Source organism: Watersipora subatra, chromosome 1 (genome assembly GCF_963576615.1).
Source record: "Watersipora subatra chromosome 1, tzWatSuba1.1, whole genome shotgun sequence".
Taxonomy (NCBI): Eukaryota; Metazoa; Bryozoa; class Gymnolaemata; order Cheilostomatida; family Watersiporidae; genus Watersipora; species Watersipora subatra.
Genome location: NC_088708.1, coordinates 32,164,372 through 32,191,205, shown reverse-complemented (window position 1 = coordinate 32,191,205; position 26,834 = coordinate 32,164,372). Strand labels below are relative to the sequence as shown.

General features: G+C 37.8%; 1 protein-coding gene across 1 annotated transcript in view; it reads left to right on the top strand.

Moving 5' to 3' along the window:
- LOC137385654 (DNA-directed RNA polymerase III subunit RPC1-like) overlaps window positions 1–24,626 on the top strand; it is a 30,238-nt gene extending 5,612 nt beyond the window's left edge. The window contains exons 7-27 of the mRNA XM_068072166.1: window positions 1,514–1,613; window positions 1,737–1,952; window positions 3,065–3,225; window positions 3,587–3,719; window positions 4,162–4,302; window positions 4,995–5,192; window positions 7,045–7,180; window positions 7,368–7,617; window positions 8,102–8,249; window positions 9,197–9,362; window positions 9,680–9,837; window positions 11,699–11,833; window positions 12,236–12,378; window positions 16,322–16,515; window positions 16,801–17,000; window positions 18,493–18,693; window positions 19,499–19,615; window positions 20,360–20,544; window positions 21,019–21,187; window positions 21,775–21,838; window positions 24,187–24,626. Of these exons, the coding sequence (XP_067928267.1) occupies window positions 1,514–1,613; window positions 1,737–1,952; window positions 3,065–3,225; window positions 3,587–3,719; window positions 4,162–4,302; window positions 4,995–5,192; window positions 7,045–7,180; window positions 7,368–7,617; window positions 8,102–8,249; window positions 9,197–9,362; window positions 9,680–9,837; window positions 11,699–11,833; window positions 12,236–12,378; window positions 16,322–16,515; window positions 16,801–17,000; window positions 18,493–18,693; window positions 19,499–19,615; window positions 20,360–20,544; window positions 21,019–21,187; window positions 21,775–21,838; window positions 24,187–24,332 (3,361 nt within the window). The 3' untranslated portion in view covers window positions 24,333–24,626. The remainder of the gene's footprint in view (window positions 1–1,513; window positions 1,614–1,736; window positions 1,953–3,064; window positions 3,226–3,586; window positions 3,720–4,161; window positions 4,303–4,994; window positions 5,193–7,044; window positions 7,181–7,367; window positions 7,618–8,101; window positions 8,250–9,196; window positions 9,363–9,679; window positions 9,838–11,698; window positions 11,834–12,235; window positions 12,379–16,321; window positions 16,516–16,800; window positions 17,001–18,492; window positions 18,694–19,498; window positions 19,616–20,359; window positions 20,545–21,018; window positions 21,188–21,774; window positions 21,839–24,186) is intronic.
- Window positions 24,627–26,834: the final 2,208 nt, after the last annotated feature.

Sequence of the window (26,834 nt, the reverse complement as noted above, 5' to 3'; positions counted from 1 at the left end):
CAATCTTTAATGGCGATTGGTTAAAATACCCACGCTTCAGCTAGCATGCTTGAACTACTAGAAGAAAAATATGTGCCCAGACTTCCCAAATGCTATAAATATATGTACATGTATACTAGGTGAATGCCCGGTGTTGCGCGGGTAATAAAGAACCCTTTGGATAGAAAGTTTATTATTATTAAACATATACAACATCGATCATTCTAACTTTTAAACTTCATATCATGAGAAAAGTATTTTGTGCAGTTCAATTAAATTAAGAGAAAAATATAACAACTGTAAAGTTGTTTTAATGTGAAATAATTAGCAAGTAATGGCCAGATAATCTGTTTTGCTATAATGATTACAATTAACAATGATTTGACACTGGTACAATTATTACGAACTGAAAAAAACAAGATAAAAATAATGAATATGTGGAATTAATAATAACAATGATTACATAGAAGTGTGTGTGTATAAAACAGTTACTGTTGTAACCGAAGCTATCCATCCAACCATTGAACACAACGATACTGGTACAAACATAACAATTAAATGTTGGACAGTTTTTGTTGGATGCTTTGTCTGACCAAACGGAGAGAGAATGTAGATGCAATCATTACTACTCGATATTACAGCAGTCCAGGTGTAAAAGTTTTAAATTTATAGTTCTGAGCGATCGCCACGAGGAAGAACTGGAAATTGAAGCTAGTAATAGGACATTTGAGATTGAAATGTCACATTTGCCAATTAAAAGTTCGAAAAATAAGTAATGAATCTTGAAATGGTTTGTGAAAATTTTCAAAAAGGAAAAACAAACATACCAGAGCTTGTCATAGATGTAGTCCTTAAATCAACTACCACAGCCCAGAGCTTGTCATAGATGTAATCCTTAAATCAACTACCACATACCAGAGCTTGTCATAGATGTAATCCTTAAATCAACTACCACAACCCAGAGCTTGTCTATATGTATTCCTTATATCAATCAATGCATGTCAGAGCTTGTCGTAAATAGATAGTATGTTCCTTATTTCAACCACCGCATGTCAGAGCTTGTCATGGATAGATATATTCCTTATATCAATCGGCACATGTCAGAGCCTCTCATATATACATGTACATGTAGATGTAGTTCTTACATCAACCACCACATGTCAGTGCTTGTCAGATATACATGAATTCCTTATATCAACCACCACATGTCAGAGCTTGTCATAGATAGATGTATTTCTTATATTGACCACCACATGCCAGAGGTTTTCATAGATGTAGTCCTTAATCAACTACCACATCCCAGAGGTTGTCATGGATGTATTCCATATATCAACCATCGCATGTTCGAGCTTGTCATAGATATATATTCCTTATATCAACTACCACATGCCAGAGCTTGTCATGGATAGATATATTTTATATGAATGGGCACATGCCAGAGCTTTTCATATATAGCTGTAGTTCTTACATCAACCATCAGAAGCTTGAGCTTGTGATTCTAGTACACCTTTAGTACACTTATTTCTTTATTCAGCAATGAAGACGATATAACTATGAAGTTGACAGAGATAATATTCCTTAATGATGTGATACAGAAGCACAAGGCTACAAATGCCAAGATGCAGATGATTATGGTAGGCACAACATTTTTGTATTCTCAAACATACAGTAGAATGTGGTTTTTTGTTTCACCATCACGCCTACGTGCTCGCGTGTCACCAGTGCGAATAAATACCAAATGACCTTTCTTATTATAGGAGGACTGGGATTTCCTGCAACTACAGGTCACACTGCTCATCAACAGCGAAACTTCTGGGATTCCCCAGAACATGCAGCCAAAGAAGTCCATGCGAGGCTTCAGTCAGCGATTAAAGGGAAAGCAAGGGCGATTTAGGGGAAATCTTTCTGGCAAGAGAGTTGATTTCTCAGGCCGAACTGTCATATCACCAGATCCAAACATGAGAATAGATCAGGTGACTGTAGACGTGGTTTTGTCAGATAGTTCTATGCGTTTGATGGTTGTGAGTTTCTAGTCTAGGTCTAGTCATATGGCAATGTTACGTGTCTTATTGGTGAGTCCTTTTTGGGTAATTCGTTCCATTGACAGTCTCGAGCATCTTAAGCTTTCTTTCTGCCCACTCATTTCCTTAGCTTGTCCCTAGTAATATAGAGCATGCATCAAGCTCAAGTCTTGTCACTCCATTACCTAGATGTTGACTACCTAAGCAAGACTGCATATTTCTATAGTAAATGGATTAAAAGATGAATGTAATGTCGTGGAAGAGCAAATGTGAGATTTGACAGGTTTGTGTAGTAATCATATAAACACTGTGTTTTCAGTTACATGCGGTTGTATCCAAGCTGTGTGCATTTATTATCAGTTTTACAGATACATGTATGTGAGAAGTTGCAAGCATATGATGGTCAAGTCAAGCAATAGTCATTTAAAGTCGTTTTACTTTGTCTGTGGTAGTGATAATAATAGTAATGATAATAATGGTAGTATTAATAATAGTAATGATAATAGTAGTGATGATAATAATAATAAGAATAGTAGTAAGAATGATAGTAATAACAGTAGTGATAATCAGTAATCAGTATATTTACCTAACAGTGTCCTTGTTTGTAGACATGATATAAATGTCTTCTGCTCATTAGTGCAAATTCTGGAACCGAATGACTTGTGGCTTTATTAAACTTTACCAATTATTAATATAGAATCTAAACATGGAGAATAGACAGAATGATTTAAATATAATAGTTTAATCGAAAAGTCAGGAATAGAGAATACTATGCAACTCTCTTATACATCCACGCTGCCTCTGACTATCCGTTGTCAGACAGTTGAAGGCTGTTTCATGTTTGAACATTGAAATCACTCGACACTGGCTGCCGGAAAGTTAAATGTCTAACTAGTAAAAACAAACTGCTGTTGTTATGCTTGGAGATGCATCTCACTCTCAAGTAAAACATGCTTGCAGGGTTTGTCAGGGTGATCTTGGTGGGCTTATCAAACCATTAAACTATTAATAACTCTATTAGAAATTATGGCAGTCTCAAAGATAAACAATCGCATCTTCTGTAGGTGGCTGTACCCGTGCATGTGGCCAAGATACTTACCTACCCGACTAAAGTGACCCCCTCAAACATTGAATTAATGAGGAAGCTCATAAAGAATGGACCAGATGTTCATCCGGGAGCCAACTTTCTTGAGCAGAGACAAACCAGTTTTAAAAGATTTCTAAAGTAAGTCTTTAACTGCCTCATTACGAAGTTATGCGAAAAGAGGCGAATTGCTCTAGCCAAAAGCTTCTGTGTGTACTGTGGGTGAGCGGAAAGGTTTGGCAATATTAAAAATTTTTGTTGGAAAAGATGTAGATGTATAATCCATTCTAAAGCAAAAAGAGCAGAACCCAGACCTCTGGATTTATGGTGGTTTGTGCTGCAAAACAAGCAACCTAAACGCTTTCAAAAAACTTCAATGGCTCGACTAATAAGACAGTAGTGTTCAGAAAGGCTGACAAAGCCATCAAAATATGTCCAGTGGCTGTGGCTATCTAGAAAACTTACGGGTTGTTGTATGAAGCATTGTTTGCATCTTTTTGAGATATGGCAACAAGGAGAAGATAGCCAAAGAGCTGAAGCCAGGAGACTGTATCGAAAGACACCTTATGGATGGAGACGTCATACTGTTCAATAGGCAGCCCTCTTTACACAAGCTCAGCATTCAGGCCTTCTATGTAAGGTTTAGCCTAAAACTAACTAGTTCATATTAACACCTTCATAGAGGTACTTTAGCTGTCAAAAGGGTGAACTTTACTTCCATGATGCTGGATGGTTATGCTGAGCAAAACGTTCTCAACCTCAGTATTATGGGAGTCTGTAACAAAGCTTGGCTATCCATTTTCTGTTTTAACTGACCCTGTAAAGGCAGTCATACATGTATGAAGACAGCGATGCATGTACTAAGTTTGACAGACATTGGCAGTGTCTAGTTTTATACCTCGGGCTTCAGAACATCTTCAGAAAAAAACATCTAGAATAATGATAATCTAACTAATAACAGAGTGGAGATTGGTTGGTGCAATTTGGGTAGACTTGGTGCAAGTTCTAAGTGATCTTGATTATATAGACAGAAATTTGGGTGCACTCATGTCTATATCCTTCTTTATCTACCTGCAGGCCAAAGTCATGCCGCATAGAACGTTCAGATTTAACGAGTGCTGTTGTAACCCTTTTAATGCTGACTTCGATGGGGATGAGATGAACCTCCACCTTCCCCAGACCGAGGAGGCCAAGGCAGAGGCTATAACCTTGATGGGAGTAAGTATGTTTCAGTTTGAGATCTCTGCTAGTAAATGCTAATTCAACATCAGCATCATACCTTGATTACTTTCGCTTTGCAGTGTTATCATATCATGGATACACTTTATTTACGTGATGGTATCCTACCCTGGATACACATAAGTTATACGGCTACAAGTACAGCTATATCACACCTTGGCTACAGTTGATTTGCGCAGTGCTATCCTACCCCAGTTACTATTGGCATTTGTACCATGGTTACTCTTGGTTTGCACACGATTATTCATACCCTGGTTACTTTGGCTTACTCATTGGTATCGTACCCTGGATACACTTGACTTGCAAAGTGGTTTCATACCCTGGATACACTTGACTTGCACAGTGGTTTCATACCCTGAATACGCTTGACTTGTACAATTGTATCATACCCTGGATACACTTGACTTGCACAGTGGTGTCATACCCTGGATACGCTTGACTTGTACAATAGTATCATACCCTGGATATACTTCATTGTACAATGGTATAATACCCTGGATACAATTGACTTGTAAAGTGGTATAATACCCTGGATACACATGACTTGCACAGTGGTATCATACCCTAGATACATTTAACTTGTACAATGGTATTATACCATGGTGACTCTTGGCCTGTACTGTGGTATCATTTGTTAAGTGTATCAAATCAATCAATAATGATGACTGTAGTCCAAGTCGAATGTGATTACGCCAAGGAATGGAGAGCCGCTAATTGCTGCCATTCAAGATTTTATCACAGCGGCGTATCTCATCACTCAAAAGGATGTATTCTTTGACCGAGCCAAGGCGTGCCAGCTAGCTGCTTCTCTTGTAGTTGGATCTGTTAGCAAAGAACGGTTGGACTTACCCCCTCCTTGCATTGTTAAGGTATTAGTTCTAGGCTCGCTTATTTGAAAGCTAAATATGAGGATATATTTTGCAGTGCACCCTCAGGATACGATAGCCCTGATATACAATTTTTTCACCTTACGGAGTGGAACATGATGATTTTTTCACCTCACCATACAAATCTTATTTCACTATGCAAATTCAACAAAATTTTCGCCAAAGGCTTCAAATTTGGCAGTCTGATGTGCTTATTACGTACGTCAAAATAACAAAGATGCCGAAATGCTATTTGTCCAAAACATTTTCACAATGCTTGAAAAAGACACAACGGATTTCTCTCATTTCAGCACTTCTCGTGTGTGAAACAGTAATATTGTCTCCTTGAAAATCAGGAACAAAATTGGAGTTGCAATCCTTTCAAAAAGAAGCATCAGTGGTCAGACAACCTCTCTTAACCTGCTAACAAAAATCCACTTCATCATGAAAACACCATCGTTCAGGTCTTCTTGCCGAATTAGGATAAAAAAGGTTTTAATGAGACCGGCTAAAATTATATTAAAAACTAAGCCGGAAATGAAAAGGTGATAAAATTTTAGTATTAAAACTTGAAATTCTGTAAAATAGTTGAAAAATACATACTGAAACTTAGCTTGAATGTGTATGTTTAGTAAGCTAAACTTATTCAAGTACATCTATCTTTAATATGTATGTCTTTAGTACGCCTGTCCTGAAGGTAAAGACTCTATAATACTTACAGCACATAGCGACGTTGATTTTTAATGCAGATCATAACCACTAAATATACTAAAGTTCTTATAGAAAACTATAGTTACAAAAGTTAATGTATTGTTTTGTTACTAATTTGTGATATGTACAGTACTTGTATAAAATTTTGATGATTTTTATCAGTGGATGTTTGCATTATATAATCGCTATGGTTTTTATACCCCTCCATATGATCTTTTCACCTTGCAATACCAACCCTAGAGCGGATTAAAATCGTATCCTGAGGGTGCACTGTCTAGCACTCAATAACCAGATCAGCATAAAACAAATGCTTCCATATGTTTTCCCAGACAGCACTGTCAATCTTGTGCTATCTATAATGCAAAGCATTGAGGGTGTATTTGAAGTTGTTACACGTACTCCTCACAATAAGACGGGTATCATAGTCTTCAGGTAACGCATGTTATGTTTGCCCCTACAAGAACCCCTGTTTTTCATTATCACTCGAACCCTTTGAATGACTTTACAGTAGTCATCGGCTTCTGGGCAGCCTCCATGTATTGTAAGAAACCTTGCTACATCTTATGTCTGGAACACTTACTATTTCTCACATGTATAACCTTTCGAATCTATGTAACAAAGTATTAGTGAAGATTTACTAACACCCTGAGCTAGATAATGACTAGAGAAACTCCACAGTTAATTATAGTACAGGTTTGACAAATGATGCCCTAATGCTTGCTTTTTCATTCATGACTTATTATAGGCAGCTTCTCAAGGCACACGAAAATCAAATGATATATGAAGGTGATCTTAGGGATAGCTCATTGTTATATGGCTCACTGTTAGTTCAACTAATATAATCGTGCTACTGTTGATATTCGGAAAAGGTAATAGAGGCAATCATGCTCATTTTTTATCTTCCCCTGTTAAGTGTCCATCAAAGTTATATTCATTGATTCCAGTTTTTCGTGGTCATGACAACGCAATAAGTATAAAAATAAAGAAATAAAAGGAATAAGAAGAATAGTAAAACCTTTTGTATTTTAAAAAGAAGGCTGGACGATGTGAAGCTCGGATTACCTTCATTTAAACAACTTGTGATCTAGACATTTTTTCCCTGAAAGATTTTTTTTGAGCAGGTTTCTATTTTTACTTGTTTTAGCCAGTCAAGTTGTGGAGTGGAAAACAGATATTTAGCCTAGTAATACGACCCTCAAAGTCATGCAATGTCAAGGCCAATTTGAGGACTAAAGGGAAGAATTACAGCTCCGGAGAGGACATGTGCCACAACGACTCTTGTAAGACGTACACACAAGCGCGCATAGCGTGTCTTTATGCTCTGGCTAATATTTCTTGCTAAATGTGTGTACTAACAAGGCATCAGAGCGTCTTGTGAATCTCATGAGTTTAAATCATATCTGTTGATTATTAAGACTCAGTACTTGGAGTTTCTTCCGTTTTTGTTTACCTAAATTTCTTTTTCAGTCATAGTCATCCACAACAGTCAACTCATGTGCGGCGCCGTCGACAAAGGCACGCTCGGGTCTGGTTCTAAAAGTCAGATATTCTATCAGATACTCCGACACTTTGGAGAAAAGCAAGCAGCGGATGCGATGGCTCGCCTTGCCAGGCTCTGTCCAGCGTATCTCACAAACCGAGGTTTCTCTATAGGTATTGGGGATGTTACCCCTGGCCTCGGTCTCCTCCATGCCAAGGAAAATCTCCTCACCAATGGGTTCGTACATTCTACATAGCTGTAGTTTTCTGCATTGAGTTGCACATCTATATTGGCTAAGGAAAGTTAGTGTCTCATATAACAGTGTATAGTCCTCATTTTTCTGCCCTCGGTCTGTCTGTATACCTTCTATCAAACAGCTAGCGTGTCTTCGCACTAATGGACAATACTTCTTCTCAATAAACTGGTTATCTTCTCGGTCTATTGCATGCAACTATATATCTGTTTTAAATGCTGTCGATGAAAACTTAACTCACTCAGGGAATTAATGTCGAAAGGCAACAATCAATGAGATTAGAATTCAGCTCTCGTCTCTGTCACCGCACCACCCTGTCTCTTGCCCTCTCAGGATGTAAGGCTTTCTGAATACCCTCGGTTTTGAACTATATTAGCATACAATCTACCTCCATGCCTGATCCTCGCCTCCTATGTTATTTTAGGTGATGTGCCAGAACTGACTTGTTTGAGAGTGATGTTGTTTTAGGTACAACAAGTGTAATGAGTACATACAACAGCTAAAGGAAGGAAGCCTCACTACCCAACCAGGGTGCAACGCTGAGCAGACGTTAGAGGCAGTTATTCTCCGGGAGCTCTCTGTAATTCGCGACCACGCTGGCAAGGCATGCCTGCAGGTACCTTTATTCTAGCTTTTGTAACTGAGTACCATCCTTTTAATATTGTTCCTTTCTTCATCCTTTTCACTCAATGATTGTTGTGTGAAAATTTTTTTAAAAATTGCTTCATAGGTGGTCTATGGTTATTGAGGTCTATAGAGAAATATTGTAGTTATAGGCATCATAGGTGGTTATAGGTGGTTATAGTTGTAGGTGGTCTATTGAGAAATATTTTTTGTGGTTATAATTTTCTAGATAATTATTTTCTAAATTTGCTGTTTCACGCCACCATTTTTCATATAGGTATCACTTACATAGTGCACACTTGGTATTATCGGCCTTTTGCTAAATCACAACTAATTGCAGCATTTGGCAAGCTAGTTCAGACTGAGTTAGCTTGCATGCTTTGGATGCATAGCAAGTTTGTAAACACCAGAGGCAATGCCGTGCGTGCTGTGTTCTCATCAAACTATTCCTCGTTGTCAAGTTTATCGTTCTTCAATTTACCATTAATGTTAATAGTTCACGGAGAGTGAGAAAGGGAATTTCTAAGGCATGGTCAATTGGATGAAGTAAAGCGCATATAAAACGATGTTTGTCATATGTGTGAAAGGATAAATAAAGTGTCCAGAATATTTATCCTTCTACACATATGACAAACATAGTTTTCTATTTTGTAACACCAACATACTACATTCACCATCATGTGTTAGGTAGTTTATGAACTTTCTGATTCCGCAACCTGCAATTCACTATCCTGACTCCCCACAATACTATCAGATTACCAACTTTTAAAATGCATTTGTTCAACTGACTCAATAATTCCTGAGTTTTCTCTCTTGGTTTTTTTTCTTCTGGCATCTGATGAAAAGCATCATTTTACTGATGATTACTAAAGGCAATAAGAAGTTATGCATATGTCAACCATTATTACTGAAGAATGTATGTGAATATGATGTTTTTAGGAACTGCACCCAACCAATAGCCCCCTAACCATGGCAATCTGTGGCTCAAAGGGCTCCTTCATAAACATCTCGCAGATGATCGCATGCGTAGGGCAGCAGGCTATTAGCGGTAAGAGAGTGCCCAATGGATTTGAAGATCGAGCCCTGCCTCATTTTGAGAGACACTGTAAGCAGCCCCAACTTTGCTCCTGTTTCTCAGGCTATCAATTGCATATAGCCTAATGTTTTTGCGAATCTTACTAAGTTGTTACTTCCAAGATAGTTGCATTTTTTTTAGTTTCCCCTGTTTAACAAGCAAATGAAAAACTGTATGTTTTTGTTATTTGTGTAGAAACCTCTGGAATTTATGGCTGAAAAGTAAGTATTCTTTTCATTGCAGCTCTGTGGTAGCAGGCAGCGTGGCGAGATTAATGCGTCGCACAATCGTGCTTTGCTACCCATGGACCAGTGCCATGTAGTTATCAGAAGATATTCTGATTGTAGGCAAGACTCCTAGTGCCAAGGGCTTTGTTTCCAACAGCTTCTACAGTGGTCTGACTCCCACAGAGTTCTTCTTTCACACAATGGCCGGCCGTGAGGGTCTAGTTGATACGGCTGTGAAGACCGCTGAGACTGGCTACATGCAGCGTCGACTTGTTAAGGTATCGCCTCCCCATTTCCCTTTTTGTTTGTTTTCTCTTCACGTGAATAAAATGTTCCAGCAGCTATTGAAATGTTAAATAGCAGTGCAAATTTCTATTGCGTTAACAACAGCAGATAACATTACAAGTTGAGGTTTCCATAATATTTTTGTGTATTTATGACCAAATGTGAGGTTTTATCAACATTTTCAAGTCATTGGTAGGAACAAAAAGATTATTTGCAAAATATTGATCAGAAAAAGCTGCAACACTATATTATTAGATTAAAATAGCTTGTTTCTCAACTATTTTATCTAAAAATTATTTGTTCAAAATCCTTATTATTGAAAATAGAGCATGCTTTGATAGATTTTAAAGAGATGACTCCTGAGAATAGCTAAATTTTATAGACAAGTATACTTATTTCCTATTTGTGTGAAGGAAGAATTGCTTGCTAACACATTCCTCAAGATATACGCACTAGCTGGGAGCATATTTCTCTAATCACTGCTCGCAAGTTATTTCAGGAAATACAGATGCGGCGCAGACTTTTTTGGTATTTGTGGAATCTAGTACGACCTTACAGTACAATTATCAGCTATGTTGGGCAACCATAACAACATAGTCTGGTGACTATATTGGGGACAATGTATAAGAATGGTGACCAACAGAAGCGCTTTTACTTCATGTTCATGCATAGGCTAATCATTGGGGTTGACATCATAATTCATACATCTATGTTTTGCCAAAAAACTGGCTTCTCTATTTTACAGCTCGGTGATTGAACTGCGAGTGTTTTTGTTTCTAAAGCTGGTTTTGTTTTTTCTTCTAACATCAAAATTATTGCCGAAAAATGAAACTTCATCATTATATCGGTATAAATAGATGTAATTCTAAATTCTATCAGTTAGCTTTTAAGCCAGACCTAGGCCACCTATGACCGGCCACCCGACATTCGGCCCATTGTACATCCCTGCCCAGTGGGCGTGAGGTCAATCATAAACATCATAATTGAAAAGCATTACATTATTTTTGATTACATTAAATATAGTAAATTGTATATTAGTTAGTCTACCTTGAGTGCCTTGTATGCAGTACACAGTGTATGTTTACTGTAAATTACACTAGTGGGAAGGCGTGCCATGTTGTTAACCCTTTGGCTGGGGAAATGACCAAAATGTCGTTTACCGGTTGCGTGGGGAAACGACATCTGTGTCGCTTTCGGTAGACGTTTATAAAGCTGTCGCCTAGTAGCGTTAAACAAAGGATATGAATACTAATAAGTTTTAAATATCATCAACAAGATATCGGTCGATGATTTACAATATGAAACGATTATCTGAGAGGCGTTGCTTTGTGCTAAAAGCTAAACAAATCGCGCCTCCTTAGAAAAGAATAAAAGTTGGAAAAACCAGTCAACATCAGCTCGACTTTCAAAACGGTAAAATAAAAGATTATTTGATCCTGCGATCATTAGTGATTTTTTGTCTGATCAGAATAAAAATAATTCAAATGATAGAAGTGATGTAAACTTTTTGGACTTTTAATATACTTGGAATATACAGAGAAAACGATCGTTATGGTGGCTCGTACGGCTACGTTATAGCGTTTGACTCTACCGAAAAAAAATGCTTCCAAGCATTTCATACAGGGACAATTGCACATGGTTGTATTTTTTTTAGTAGTAGTAGATATGTGACTGAATGTTTATGTACAAAAATTTTTGTTCATAGAAATAAATTTAAGATTTGAGCTATGCATGTTCATAAAATATTGGTTTTATTGAACTTTCGAAAATAAATTATACGAGTTTCGGTTGTTTTTGTTGTACCTGGTCAAAGGGTTAATATTGTGCAAACATGTGCTGTCTTCTGCTCTACAGTCACTCGAAGACCTTTGCTGTCAGTATGACATGACTGTGCGCTCATCTATTGGAGAAATTGTTCAGTTTACATTTGGAGGAGACAGCCTTGACCCAGTTAATATGGAAGGCAAAGACAAGCCTATCGACTTTCAGGTAATCTTTTTAGTTGCAGTTAAATAAAAGTTTAGTTTGCCTTTCGTAAAATGTTATTTTCTGTTATACTAACAGCCATTGTAGTGTGCAATACTTACAGTATATCCTGTACTCCAGCCGACTCAATTACCTGACTAGCTTAACTACCTGACTAGCCTAACTACCTGACTAGCCTAACTACCTGACTAGCTTAACTAGTGACTCATAGTAACTCCATGATTAAGATCGGCTGATGAGATGCTAACAATTTTCTCTGATTTTGGGAGTCTTCAGTTTTCGTGTTTTGGTTTTAGTTAGTTTGTAAGGACATTTGTCTATTCGTGAGAAGATTAACTCATATTATCATGAAAAGTTCTTATATACCTATAATACATACATGTATATGATTGCTGCATATTCTAGAGCCTGCTTGCTCATGTATGCGCCAAGCACTCGGAACACAATGAGCTTTCGCTATCTGGTGACAGCATTAGAGAGAAGTCCGATGAGATTCTAGACTCGGAGGAGTTCAAAGTTTGTAGCGAGGACTTCAGAGAGGAGCTCAGGTAATTCATACATTATTCATATGTAATACGCTAGTAATATGTTAGTATTACACTGGTAATATGTTAGTAATACGCTAGTAATATACTAGTGATATGTTAGTAATTCACTAGCGGTACATTTGTGATATACAGTGCTGTACACAGTAATTTCGCAACGCATTACAACTTTTTACTGCGCAACAGACGTTTGCTGGTACTGCAACTGTATTCCTTCAAATTGCCTACTGCGATCTACTGCAAATTTGCTTCCATGACGAATTACTCGAACATACTATGAACAATCATTCAAAACTTGAAATTGCATGTGTACTGTAACTGCTAATTAGTTAGTATGAAGTCGATACTGTGGATTAACTAACCCTGCTGACTTCCCAAGCATCTGTACTGTTGTATCTTTGTAAATATTCGCTATAGCCTTAGTTCTTACGTATTGTAGCTAGTCGCTGTTTGCCGACAACATCATTTATTCACATAGCTTTGGATATTAGCCTAGACATTTATTACAGTTATCAACGTAGCCTTTGATCGTCATTTTACTCTACATATTATTAGAAGCATCATCGGACATTTAATTAATAAATAAGAAACGCAGAATAGCAGCACCGCAGAGTCGGACATCTTGTAGAAATGGACTTGTAATGTAGAACCACGTTTTTAAAGCTAACTGTCCCTTTTTGGCTGGCCAGCCCATATTTGTCCCTAATCGATAGTACTACACAATAATACGCCAGGATCGTCTGGTGCTAAAACACATGCTAACAGGTAATTGTCTATATTGAGTTAAAAGCTACCAATTCAACAATTGGATTTAAATAATAGAATCTAATAAGTACTTGGAAATACAACATGTACAGCATTATACAAAATTGTCAGATGCTATTCTCAGCAAGCTTATGAACTTACAATCGAACTCTCTTATCATTTGTAAATAAGGTGTCAGGCATTACCACCATTTTAATGAAATTTGGGTCTTTGTATTTGCATTAACATCGTACATCAAAACCATAACATATTCTCATTTCAACCTAGCCTGTCTTGACAAGCTGTTGTTTTTGCGTAGTTGTCCCCCGTCGAGCGACGAGCAACAACAGCTTGTCACAAGACGTACTGCACCTGATGCATCAGCTGCACTTATAAGGAGTTATTCTCTTCCGTCTACGCGGCTTGGCCGCGATGTTATGTCGGTCGCTCCATTGGTAATCATAACGGATTTCACGCAAAAATTTATGTAGAAAAAAAAACAAGATTACAACGTTTAACCAAAGACCAGTTTTTGTGATAAATTTTAGTAGAACTTAAGAATAAAATAAACTTAAAATAAAATCCATTAGAACAAATAAAACTGACTGATACAAAAATAGAAATAAAACTGACTGAGCGCACCAATAACGGCATGTTTAGTCGCTGTTGTTACCTAAGTTCTCAAGTTCTACTAAAGTTTACCGCAGAGACTGGTCGCTGGTTAAACGTTATAATCTTATTTTTTCTACATAAATTTTTGCGCAAAATTCGTTATGATTACCAATGGAGCGACCGACATAACATCGCGGCCAAGCCGTGTAGACGGAAGAGAATAACTCCTTATAAGTGCAGCTGATGCATCAGGTGCAGTACGTCTTGTGACAAGCTGTTGTTGCTCGTCGCTCGACGGGGGGACAACTACGCAAAAACAACAGCTTGTCAAGACAGGCTAATTTCAACCATATACAACATGCTCACTGCGATCCATTGGTTTGCCGACTCGTACTCAAGTTAGGGCAGCATTCACATCTAGCAATTGTGTTTTGGTGGCATAAAAGTCAGCTCAATACTTAATTCTGTGATAAGTTTTCATGAAAAACTGCTGCGCATATATGTATAGTGTAATGCAAAAGTTCCTACTGTATCTAGCACTGCAAAATACACACTAGCGACACTCCCACTGCATCCAGCAGCACACATCGCGCAATAGCTAATACTGCACCAATACGTCCTAATGCACAGTAGAAAATAGTTGTACTGGATGTGTATGGTATAGTGCGCAGTACTAAATGTATACATTGCAATTATACTGCATGGCTGTAACATGCTTACTACTGCTAATGCAATTACATAGATATCCAGGCAAAAATTTACCGCAGCTGCAATAAATTTTACATCTGGGCATCACTGAGTGCTTATCAATGCGCAGTTATGATTTTTTCATACTGGTCACTACCTTTGTGATAGGCTAGTGATGGGGGTCCTACCACACAAAGTCGTCGTCAGAATAGTCACTTTTAAAATCACTGTCGTCACTTTTAAAATCACTCACCTTTTTCAAGTTGGTAACCAAAACAACCTCTTTCTTCACATTCGTTATTTTAATACAAATATCTATTCTTGTGGCACTGGGTTGCGTTAAAAACCTGATACTTGCTCAGTTTGAACTTGCGCTAACCAAAAGCATGGCTCAACCAGCGACCTTCACAAACTTATTAGTGATGTTTGGGAGCGTTGCTGATTACTCCGCGAAGAGTGGCAGCCGTCTTAGGTTTTTAGGGCTACATTTCTTGTACTGAAAATAGACCGAGATTGTCTTTAATAATCACTGTCAGTCAAAGACTTGGAAACGGATTTGCTGTCAATGTCGTGGCATTACATTGCCGTTTACATTAATTATTTGGCAGTCAATAAATGCTGGACCAGATGCTTCAAACCAAAACTAGTGAAGTTTCGGTTGAACGTGTTGATTTATGCTACACGTAACACATTTTTTTCGTTGGTTCTAACCGAAATCACGAACTGATTGAAACACACAGAATTATTCTGCGCTGCTAGAATCGTGCTAGCGAGCACGATTCTAGCAGCTTTTGCAATTGGTATAGTCCAAGAGACGTATAATTACACACAATAAAAGTATAAGTGTAATTCAACATAGTACACACCATGCAACTGCTTAGATTGCGTTATTGTATGTATTTATTGTTTGGACGCTATAGCTACAAATTGTTTATTTTTTAATTATATTTCCTTTTTAGCAGCAACAGTTTTGTGGTAGAAAATGTTGCCATCTTTAGCGCAATCAAGTCGGTTGCATCGTATTTACTATGGTGAATTTCCTTAATATTTTTCTTGCGTGTCGCATTATGTTCTCGGACTACATGTATCTTAAAAATTGCTAGAGTCGTGCTCGCTCACCAACAATAGTGCAACTTAAACAGTTACATCGTGTGTTCTATGTTGAATTGCTTTTGTACTTTTATTGTGTGTCGCGATACATGTCTTGGACTATACACTAATTGCTAAAGCTGCTAGAATCGTGCTCGCTAATAATTTGTTTAATCTGTTAAAAGCGTTTCGTCGATGAACTCGGTGGGCATGCACAGCTCAAATAATTCTGTGATATTCGACCGATTAATTCTGCGTTTTTCGTGATTTCGGCCAGAACTCAGAACCAACGAAAAAATCGTTACATGTAGCCGTACCTTTAGTAATCCTACTTACACAATCATCGTCACCTACATTGATAAATGGTCGTCTCGTCTGTCACTTTTTAAATATCCCTGTCGTCAGGTCGTCAGAATCGTCACAAAACATGGGAGGACCCCCAGTGATGTGATTGAAGACTAGCTTGTGAAAATACTAAATGCAACTATTTTTATAAATGAGATTACGCGACGGGAAGGATATGTATGATATCACTTCAGTCTCATATTGAATGAATTTTCAAGTTTCTTCATCTGTTGAGATGTGATCGTAGTAGAGGACTTAGCGTAGTTAAACATCACTACTCCTTGCTGCTTTTGCATGAGGTTATTCATTTTTGTTTGTTGACCTTGCAGTTGGTTTCAGCATTTTTGTAGGTTATCTTTGCCCTATTTCTATTTCGAGTTTGCCCCAGCTTTATAATCTTTATTATATTATATCATTATATTAAACTAACACTCACCATCATGCACTGAAAAAGTTTTTGATTGTCCAGGACGTTCTTGCATGAGACCGGCAAGAAGACGAGTGACACACGACAGAAGCTCGGGCTAACAGAAGACAAGGATGTGCGATCAAGTGGTACAAAGGCTCTATCTCAGTATGAAGTGAAGCGCCTTACATCCACTCAGTTACAGATTTATTTGGACGTCTGCAGGGATAAATATATGAGAGCTTTGATCGAACCAGGTAAGGGACAACATAAACCGGGTTGAAAGTAGCTGTTCACCAAGTGGTTACATTTGGAGATGTGCTTTTGTAGAAATTATTCACTCTCTTGGTCAACTAATTTTCACATACTTCACGAGTCATGCAATGTGTGCGAGACCTTGTAATATTACCCTAGAAACTCTGCCGGCGTGTTCTGCGTGTTTTAATTTCTTTCTGTCTGCTTTTTCTCACATTAATATTTCCAAACTTGCAGGCTTGATTCTGATTTGTCAGCTCAATATAAATACTGATATCTACCATCAGGAACAGCTGTAGGCGCTATCTGCGCTCAGAGTATTGGTGAACCAGGCACCCAGATGACCTTGAAAACATTTCACTTTGCCGGAGTTGCTTCTATGAATATAACACTGGGAGTACCGAGGATCAAGGAAATTATCAACGCTGCTAAAGCTATCAGCACCCCCATTATAAGTGCCACCCTCGATGTGGATGATAAACAAGAGGTAAAACCTTTCAGAAATAAATTTCTGGATAGCTGAATCTGCTGTACAAGTAGGTAAAACATAGTTTATCGTTATCTTACAATTAGGGTATGACTGGCACTTAAATGTACACTTCCTCACAGCTAACTCGTGTGAATGCACTGTTTACTGTTCCAAATAGCTAATCTAGAATTCTAGAATATATGGTCTAAGGACTTGCGACTGCAAATGTTCTTAATTATTACTGCTTAAATCAACTTTTTGCTGTCCTTGACCTTACCAGTATTCTGCTGTATTGACAGTGATATCTGCTGTTTAGAGCTTGTCATAGCAACCTAAATATTCCAGGTTATAGTTTTAGCAGTAGAGCAGTTTTTATCACTTCCTATTTGTTGTGTAACTATTGCTTCCTATATACTGAAATCTTCTGGGTCTCCTTTAATTCTCCCTCTGTACAGCTCTTTCTCTCTACAGCTCGTTCTCTCTACAGGTATCTCTCTACAGGTATCTCTCTCTACAGGTCTCTCTTTCTACAGGTCTCTCTACAGGTATCTCTCTGCAGGTCTCTCTCTCTACAGGTATCTCTCTACAGGTCTCTCTCTCTCTACAAGTATCTCTCTCTACAAGTATCTCTCTACAGGTATCTTTCTACAGGTCTCTCTCTCTACAGGTCTCTCTCTCTACAGGTCTCTCTTTTTACAGGTCTCTACAGGTATCTCTCTGCAGGTCTCTCTCTCTACAGGTATCTCTCTACAGGTCTCTCTCTCTCTACAGGTCTCTCTCTCTCTACAAGTATCTCTCTACAGGTCTCTCTCTCTCTACAGGTCTCTCTCTCTCTACAGGTCTCTCTCTCTCTCTCTACAGGTCTCTCTCTCTCTACAGGTCTCTCTCTCTCTACAGGTCTCTCTTTCTACAGGTCTCTCTGCAGGTCTCTCTCTCTCTTTCTACAGGTATCTCTCTACAGGTCTCTCTCTCTCTCTACAAGTATCTCTCTACAGGTATCTCTCTCTACAGGTCTCTCTCTCTCTACAGGTCTCTCTTTCTACAGGTCTCTCTCTACAGGTATCTTTCTACAGGTCTCTCTCTTTACAGGTCTCTCTCTCTACAGGTCTCTCTCTACAGGTCTTTCTCTCTGCAGGTCTTTCTCTCTGCAGGTCTTTCTCTCTACAGGTCTTTCTACAGGTATCTCTCTCTCTCTACAGGTCTCACTCTGCAGGTCTCTCTCTCTCTGCAGGCCTCTCTCTCTCTTTAAAAGTCCATCATGCACAGTCCCCACGTAAAAGGTGCTTCTCATTTTTAGAAAAACTTTGATCACAGTGCTAAACTCACAGCTCTTGATTTCAGAGTTGATGAAAACAATTAGGCTCATTGCTAACCAAATTTATAAGTGCTTGCAACTTCGCCCTACTTAGTTTTGTTAGTAAATCCCAAATTCAGCAGTGAAATTTGATTGGTTTTGGAAGAAATGATGCTTTTGCTGGTCACACAACGATCTTTTCTTTGCTTGGTGCAGTTTGCAAGGGTCGTAAAGGGCCGTATCGAGCAGACCAAACTCGGTGAGGTGTCTGAGTACATAGAGGAAGTCTACTTACCTGATGACTGCTTCTTGCTCATCAAGTTGGACATGGACAGAATTGCTCTACTCAAATTGGAAGTGGACTTGAACAGCATCTGCTCATCCCTCGTTATGTCTAAGCTTAAGATCAAGCCACAGGTATGCAAATCTGTAATAAAATATGTTAATAGCTTGAGGGCTCAGGTTGAAGCTACAACATAGCCATATATACAAGATGAATAATCTATTGTCGCAATATCTTTCATTTTTCTTGGCTGTCATTTATTCGGTAAGGTTTTTTTTTCACAACTTTGTTGATAAGTGCTACTACGACCTAATATTTATAACAAAAAACATTTGAAATGGCAAAATGAAAGACAAAATTGATATTATTAGTGATTAGTGTTTTATGAATTTGTTATGTTTTGTTCTGACACTAAACTACGGCAGCATTTGCTTAGTTTGTGATCACAACGATGTGATCACAATGATGCGATCACGATGATGTGATCACAATGATAGACTTTCAAAACCTTCAGATGTCAACTTAAATGGTGTGATTTATCTGAGCGTGAGTTTGTTTAGTGCTAAAATAATACACGGAAGTGTATATATTGGTGTAGTTGTTGATAAGGTAATATATTGAAGTGTATATATTGGTGTAGTTGATAAGGTAATATATTGAAGTGTATATATTGGTGTAGTTAATAAGGTAATACATTGACAAAGGTTTTTAGTTGAAATCATCTCATGTACTGATTTTCCTTTTCAGTTTTTATTTCTTCTACATCTAGTTGTTTCTTGCTTTATCATTTAATCCACTTACTGAATTTTTGCGTCTTTCTCATTTCTTATCTCATCTACCTGCTGATTGTTGCCTTATTCCGTATTATCTCATCTACCCTCTCACTGTGTTTCCGAGACTAATTATAAGGAGCCCCTACCTTTGGTTATAAATTTTCAGCATCTTGACTGTCATGGTGACTCTATAATCTGTATAAAGCCGTGTGAAAACAGCAGAAGTTCCATGTTCTACGTGATGCAGCACCTTAAACAGTACGTCCCTGACGTTGTAATCAAAGTAAGTGCTAAGGCTACTTTATTTAGCCTCAAAATCTAGTGCTATACGACGATATAATAATAAGTTGCTGGCATTTAAGGAACCTATTACAGCTCGCACATGTCATTGAGTGCTTACTAACTTGTGACAAAGTTGTCTTTATGTTTTTGAGCGGGTAATGTATTTTTAGCTAAATTGCATGTGTTGTGTTTGATGTTATCATTATCACCGATAGCATACCCTCCAGTGGAATAGTTAATGCGAGCCTTTTAGATTTGGAGATTTGCTGTCCTTTGTTTTTACTGTTTTCACTCAAATAAAAACCCACTTATGTTGCTGCCTTACACAAACTCAGTTCTTTAAGTTGCATAATAAGGTTTTATCATACATGGTGCAACGACAACTTGTTTATATTCTGGTTATGTTCAAACTAAATTTTGGTGCGCACGTATGCGAATGTTAGCGGTCACATGTTTTTATTGCTGCTAATTTAATACCTCGGTAAATCCACATATTTGGCGAACATTTGTGAAAGAGTACTTTTTTATGGTTAAAATGAAGCTAAAACTTTAGTATTTTGCAAATACTGGTTATAAAAGTATTTAAATACTTTTATAAATATTCAATTAAACATTGAGTTGTAACAAACTGCTGGCTTCTGAAATACCATCTTGTGGATACAATATACATGTATATATAAGCTGTCTATAGGGAGTGCCATCCATGTCCTGGGCTGTCACATACATGTATATTGATTGTCTGTAGGGAGTGCCATCTGTCTCTCGGGCTGTCATACATATAGATGAAACAGGTGGAGGAGTCAAGTACAAATTGCTGGTCGAGGGAAACAACCTGCGCAATGTCATGGCTACTGCAGGTGTGAAGGCTACAGGCACCACTAGTAATAACACATATGAAGTGGAAAAAACCCTTGGCATAGAAGCTGCGAGGTAAGTGGTGAAAGTGAAGAGTGAAGAGGTAGTTAGTTACAAAGAATGGAGGGAACTGAGAAAATTAATTTCTTTTGTATCTAAAAAAGTTCCGTCACCATTATGAAAAATATCCTTTGTGCAAAATCTTACTCGGCACTTTTCTGGCACAGAATAAGACAATGCTGCTAGCAAACATGACTGTGGTTCAATTTATTTCAGAGACATGAGAGTTAAGCGTGTGATGGTATGAGTTAACGTGTGATGGTATGAGTTAAGCGTGTAATGGTATGAATTGAGCGTATGATGGTATGAGTTGAGCGTACGATGGTACAAGCTGAGCATATGATGGCACAAGTTACGCGTGTGATGGTACGAGTTGAGCGTGTGATGGTATGAATTGAGCATTAAGAACTAACAATCAATGGTGTGTCCTGTTTAGATGGCAAGTGTTGTATTGTTATCATGATTTACAGAGACTGACTGATATTGTAGACTGACAATCATGAATGAAATTACCTACACAATGAGATCACATGGTATGAGTATCGATGTGAGACATGTCATGCTGCTCGCTGACCTAATGACTTATAAAGGAGAAGTGCTGGGCATCACACGATTTGGTCTAGCGAAAATGAAGGAGAGTGTCCTCATGCTGGCCTCCGTAAGTAATGCATTTTATTCATCAGGCACCCTTCTCTATAGCTGGTCACCTATCTCTATAACTGGTCACTTATATTTATAACTGGTCACTTATGTCTATAGCTAGTCACTTATCTCTATAACTGGTCACTTATCTCTATAGCTAGTCACCTATCTCTATAGCTGGTCACCTATCTCTATCCCTGGTCACCTATCTTTATAGCTAGTCACCTATCTCTATAACTGGTCACTTATCTCTGTAAATGGTCACTTATCTCTATAATTGGTCACCTATCTCTATAACTGGTCACCTATCTCTATAACTGGTCACCTATCTCTATAACTGGTCACCTATCTCTATAGCTAGTCACCTATCTCTATAGCTAGTCACTATAGCCTGTGAACTATCTTTATAGCCGGTGAAGTATCTCTATAGCCGGTCAACTATCCTTAGTACCGCTGAACTATTTGCATGACTGGTCTCCTATCTATAGATGATGGCCACCATTCTCAATAGCTACCTAGCCATATTTTATGTGATGTCTTTGTGTTCCTTATCTGTATCTATATTATGGTTAAATATTATTGTTTTCATGCTATTGGTTTTAGTTTGAGAAGACGGCAGATCATCTTTTTGAAGCTGCGTATTTTGGACAAAAAGATGTTATATGCGGTGAGTGATAAGGTCACGGTTTTCAGGTCAGATTTCAAGGCAATTGGTGGAAGCAAATTTAGTGTTGCAAGTACAGTAATACTTCAACTTACGAGTGCTCCAACGTACGAGAAATTTGAGATACGAGCCAGCTTTCAAGCAAGTTTTAGCACTAACATACGAGCCATGTTTGAGATACGAGCACTTGAGTCGGTTGCCAAGTATGCCGGAGGTGTTTTATGAGAACAGCATCACTCTGTATTTTTCAACTGCTCAGGTTATACTGTTGTACCGTGTTTTTTGTGCACGATTTTCTGTGCAGAATTATGTGAATTAAACGTACTGTGCGTAGACCGAAAGTTTGCAAGTAAAATGAAAGATAATACAAAGAAAAAGCAAATGATAACAATCGATATTAAACGGAGAAATATTGAAAAATATGCGAAATGTGTATGCGTGATTGAGCTAGCTCGGCAATATGACAGAAATACATTCATAATTATCAAACAGAAGGATTATATTCAGGGCATTTAGTTCGCAAAAGGACTAACCATAGTTTCTAAACGGTGTAGCGATCTTCACGACCGCTGATGGCATTGGACAAACAATTGGCCGGTGACAGCGTAACTGAAACGATGCTATGTGAAAAGGCCGGCGCTATCTATCCAAACTGTTTAATAGACATTCGGACAAGTTGGCTAGTGGTCGTGCATTAACCATTTGTGACGACACCTGTGTTCGTCCTAATCGCAACATGTTGCAAGGGCGACTAAGGCAAATGTCCTTAGATAGGTTTATCTTAAAACGGCCGGCTAGTCGTGAAAGCGAAAAAAAGGAAAAATTTCTCGCTAACCAGCGAGAAACTTCAAACTATGAACGCCGAAGAAATTTTAATTACGTTTAGTTGAAAATGAAAGTTTGCTTTTAGGTTTGCTTCTAAGTTTGTCTTTTAACACTTTGATAAAATCCAAATTTATCAAAGTCAGCTGTTGTAAATGAAGGATAACTTATATCTCCCTCCCTGGCAAATGCGAGTGTTATTGTATGTATTTAATTTTACATTTTAATTAATCACATTTCCTTGCATTATTTTTTATTTGTTGCTTTATTGAAATCATGTAGTACGTAAGGACAATAACCAACATGTTCTTTCTGTTACAATATCTTGTTTTGAGTGTTTTATTTGCTTTTTGTTAGAGTATGGAAACCAATCAATATATATTTAATTGTTCTATATATAAATGAATTGCACCAACATGCGAGTAAACTGACATACGAGCTCAGTCTCTGAACGCATTAAGCTCGTAAGTTGAAGTATGACTGTACTGTGGAACCTCAACTTAAGAAAGTTCGAGCTGCGAAATGTCTTGGTAGAAATTTTGCTTCGGTTTACGAAATATCTAATTAGAAAAAACTGAAAAGCCTTTTATACTTTCACTTCTTTCGTTTCATGCTTCGGTCATTGCCTCCCATGGGAGCAAATTAGAACACGCCTCACTCTTTTTTCCTAGCGGGGTCAGTAAATGCCAAGTGTTTTGCATTTGTTCGTTTCATGATTTGGAGTTGTCATGCATCGCGTACATGGTAGGACACCTTTCGTTTCTGGCAACTCAAATTCTGTGTTTTCTGTACGATGATAGTTTTTTTGTTCAAATCAATCATACTACATGTACTTATGTTTTTAAAAACATTTCCTTTTAGCAAACACCACCAAGCCAACAATACAACACCCACCTCTTCTAACTGCTGTCCTCCCACTTCCTGTGGTCTTTTTTTAGCCTCTTTTACCTTTGGTCAACCCTGAAGGCAACCAATCATGCCGTTCATAGCGCTTATTTGTATATTTTACTGTGTTTTTTTGTCGCTGTGTACTTTTTCTATGTAGTATAATTTATAGTAATATAATTCTAACACGTATTTGTTACAGGTTTTAACCATTGCACGTATTTATAATTTTACGAATGTTTTATCTGAGTTTTGTGGAGGCTTGGAACGTATTAGGGCACTTATATGGTAAAACCACTTCGTATTTATGAAATTTTCTGCTTCCAAAACTGCTTCCAAAACAAATTACTTTCATAAGTAGAGGTTCCACTGTACTAATATACGATAGGGATTTTTGGTGACAATCTTAATAACACAGGTCATATAATATGGTTATATGGTTAGTATCAGTTCTGTTGTACATAATTACTATGTTTCATAAACACATCTCTTTGAGACTTTACAGGAGAATTGTAATGTAGTTGTAATGGCTTACAACTCATAGGCTGCATAGGAAGCTGATTCTAGATTTACATGAGGTTTTAAACATATATTTAAAACCTTTTTACTGTTGTTTGTTAACATTGTTTTTTGTTCTTTCGTAGGTGTCAGTGAGTGCATTATTATGGGAATCCCGATGAATGTAGGTACAGGCTTATTCAAGCTCTTACACAGTGTCGATAAAACCCAACCCGTCAGCCGACCACTCGTCTTTGATTCTCTAGATTTGCACCTCCCTGAGTATAGCTAGACATGTTAGTGTGCGTTCTTGCTTAAACTATTTATATTTTGTATGCAAGTTTATGTGTATCATAGATACATTATTGATGAATATGCCCCGTGTAACGGCTGCTGGAGGTCTTTGTTAGGACATAAATGTCTTGTTAAAGGTTTAGCATTGACTCAGGAAGTATTGATATTTTTAAAAATATCTCACCACCATGAAATATTCTTTTATTTCTGTTTTTTTGTGCGGTTCATAAAATAGTTGAATGTCATTTTGGCACTTCATCTAGTTTGAAAATGTTTTTACAGTCATGCGTAATAAAACAGTTGTATTGATTCCACTTACTGTATTTTTCTCTTGAGATGATATTCTGTTGCAATACTGATGAAATTGTCTCTCTTCACTATACCACACTATACTGCTAGTGTAGAACATATTCCGTATAGGTTTATGTTGACCTCACGATATCAGATTTCATTGGTTAGTTTGTTGCGATCCTCATTTTTCAAGTAACCCTACATGCTGCTATAGTCAACTAAGAGAGAAGATACCTTGTAGAAGTGGATTAGAGAATCACCAAAGTATAAGATGAGTAGAGAGCCATAATGTGAGTTCAGTGTTGCTAGAAAGTTTGAAGCAAACTAAAAATGTAGACTGTCAAGACAGATGCTCGGTCTGTCTTGACAACTTGACAATGACAACTTGTAACTATAAATCCATTACATCTCACTTTTATGGCAAAACTATTGGTTTTGATTACTAGGACTGCCCAAGCCATAGACTTATTGTTAAGCCAGTTTGTTACGAACTCTAACAGGCATTTTAGATACACCTGCTGACCCGCGTTGTGACTTAGTGAGCATTACCTGAGCAGACCATTCAGATGCTGGTGGTGATCTACCCTGTGATTCAAAGGGTAATGCATGAGTAAGAAGACTGACTATATTACCAGATGTTCAGTAGTCATTGGGTGTATTAGGCGTAATGTTATTGTAATGCCATACTGGTTTGTTTACGCCATGCGATATAAAATCTAGCCTCACACCAAATGAGATCATTAGAAACTAAAATGTCAGCCTCCATGATAAGTCCAAATTTTGTCAGCTTGTTGAACTTCTATGCGATTGCGCAGTCCTTGTCAAGACGCTGACTGCAGCACGCCAAAGTGTTTTGGTAATCGCTCAGTGGGCGCTGTGCAAAGCATGTATAACTTCAGTTTGGACAGAGACTGGTTCAATTAAGATTTGGCTGTAAAAGAACATATAATTCAAAACACTCAGATTCTGCCTGAGATTAAACTAGCAAATTGGTCTCATGGTACATAATTTTTGTGTGACAGGCCCAACTGTTTTTGATGTACTTTTGAATTACCTATAGCAGCTCATCAGCTGTTTTTGCTTTTTGATATGCTGACATGACTTGAGCACTTTAAATCACCACCGAGCAAACAGACTGCTAAAGGTCCAGACCAAGGTTTTCCTCTAGATTCACTTTGTCTAAACATGAGAGAGAGAGTATCTGCCAGTACCATCTCCTAGCTGGGATAATACTTCCGTACTATAGGATAGGCAGGCAGATTTACCACTCATAGTAGACTGGCCAGATGACATCTCTCTGATGAATTTCTTCATCGGTCCAAGCAAAGGAAAATGATATATTGACACCTGTACGGCTGTACAGCCTTCTGTCCTAACCAGTAATATCTAAATCCCTTATTTGCAGAGAGAACAACTCTTTGTTTCTAATTGGCTATACCGAGTCGAACAATCACCCATAGCTTTAGCAGGGAACCAAATGAGCCTACCATATAGATGTAGTAAACCCTATAGCTGGGTTAACTATATCTATGGCCTACCCTCTTTCAGATTGATTGTTTCTAGACTGTTTTTGAGCTGTCTACCAACAAGTAAACAATACATTCTGAAAACAACTTCAGAATGTACAGCTTTAGAGTGGGAGCATCCATGATCAGTTTAAAGATCTTCTTGGAAGCTGATTATTAGTCAGTGTAGCAGTGGAACTGAACCTGCTTCTTTACCATTTCCCACAAGGGCAGTGTAAAGTATGCTAGTCAAGACACGCACAAACATTCTCATTAGGTTTATGCTGAATAGCAAGGGGCGAGATCTACTGCGATGAGTCTGTGTCTGTAATTATAACATCAAGACGAGGTAAATATCTTGCCTAGGGCACTCTTGCATGGTTCCCTCAGTTCCTATTACACCGTTTATGTTTATATCTACTGCTTAACCTATGCACTTTTGCTTGCTGGTTGTGTGAACCAATATGTCTAATATCGGTTCAGTGTACCAAGCTGTAAGTAATATCAATATCAATGATTGAATAAAACATCTTTATTTTTTTAAGTCGAGCGCTTCAAATGCACTATTTAGAGTGTTCAACTAGCAAAATTCTAAAGCAATAATAGTTACAAAAGATTAAAAACAGCAAATGACAGTTACACGCTTATGTAAACTGCTCTCCATGTTCTGTCACTCAGCGTCATATGTCTATGAATTTTGATGG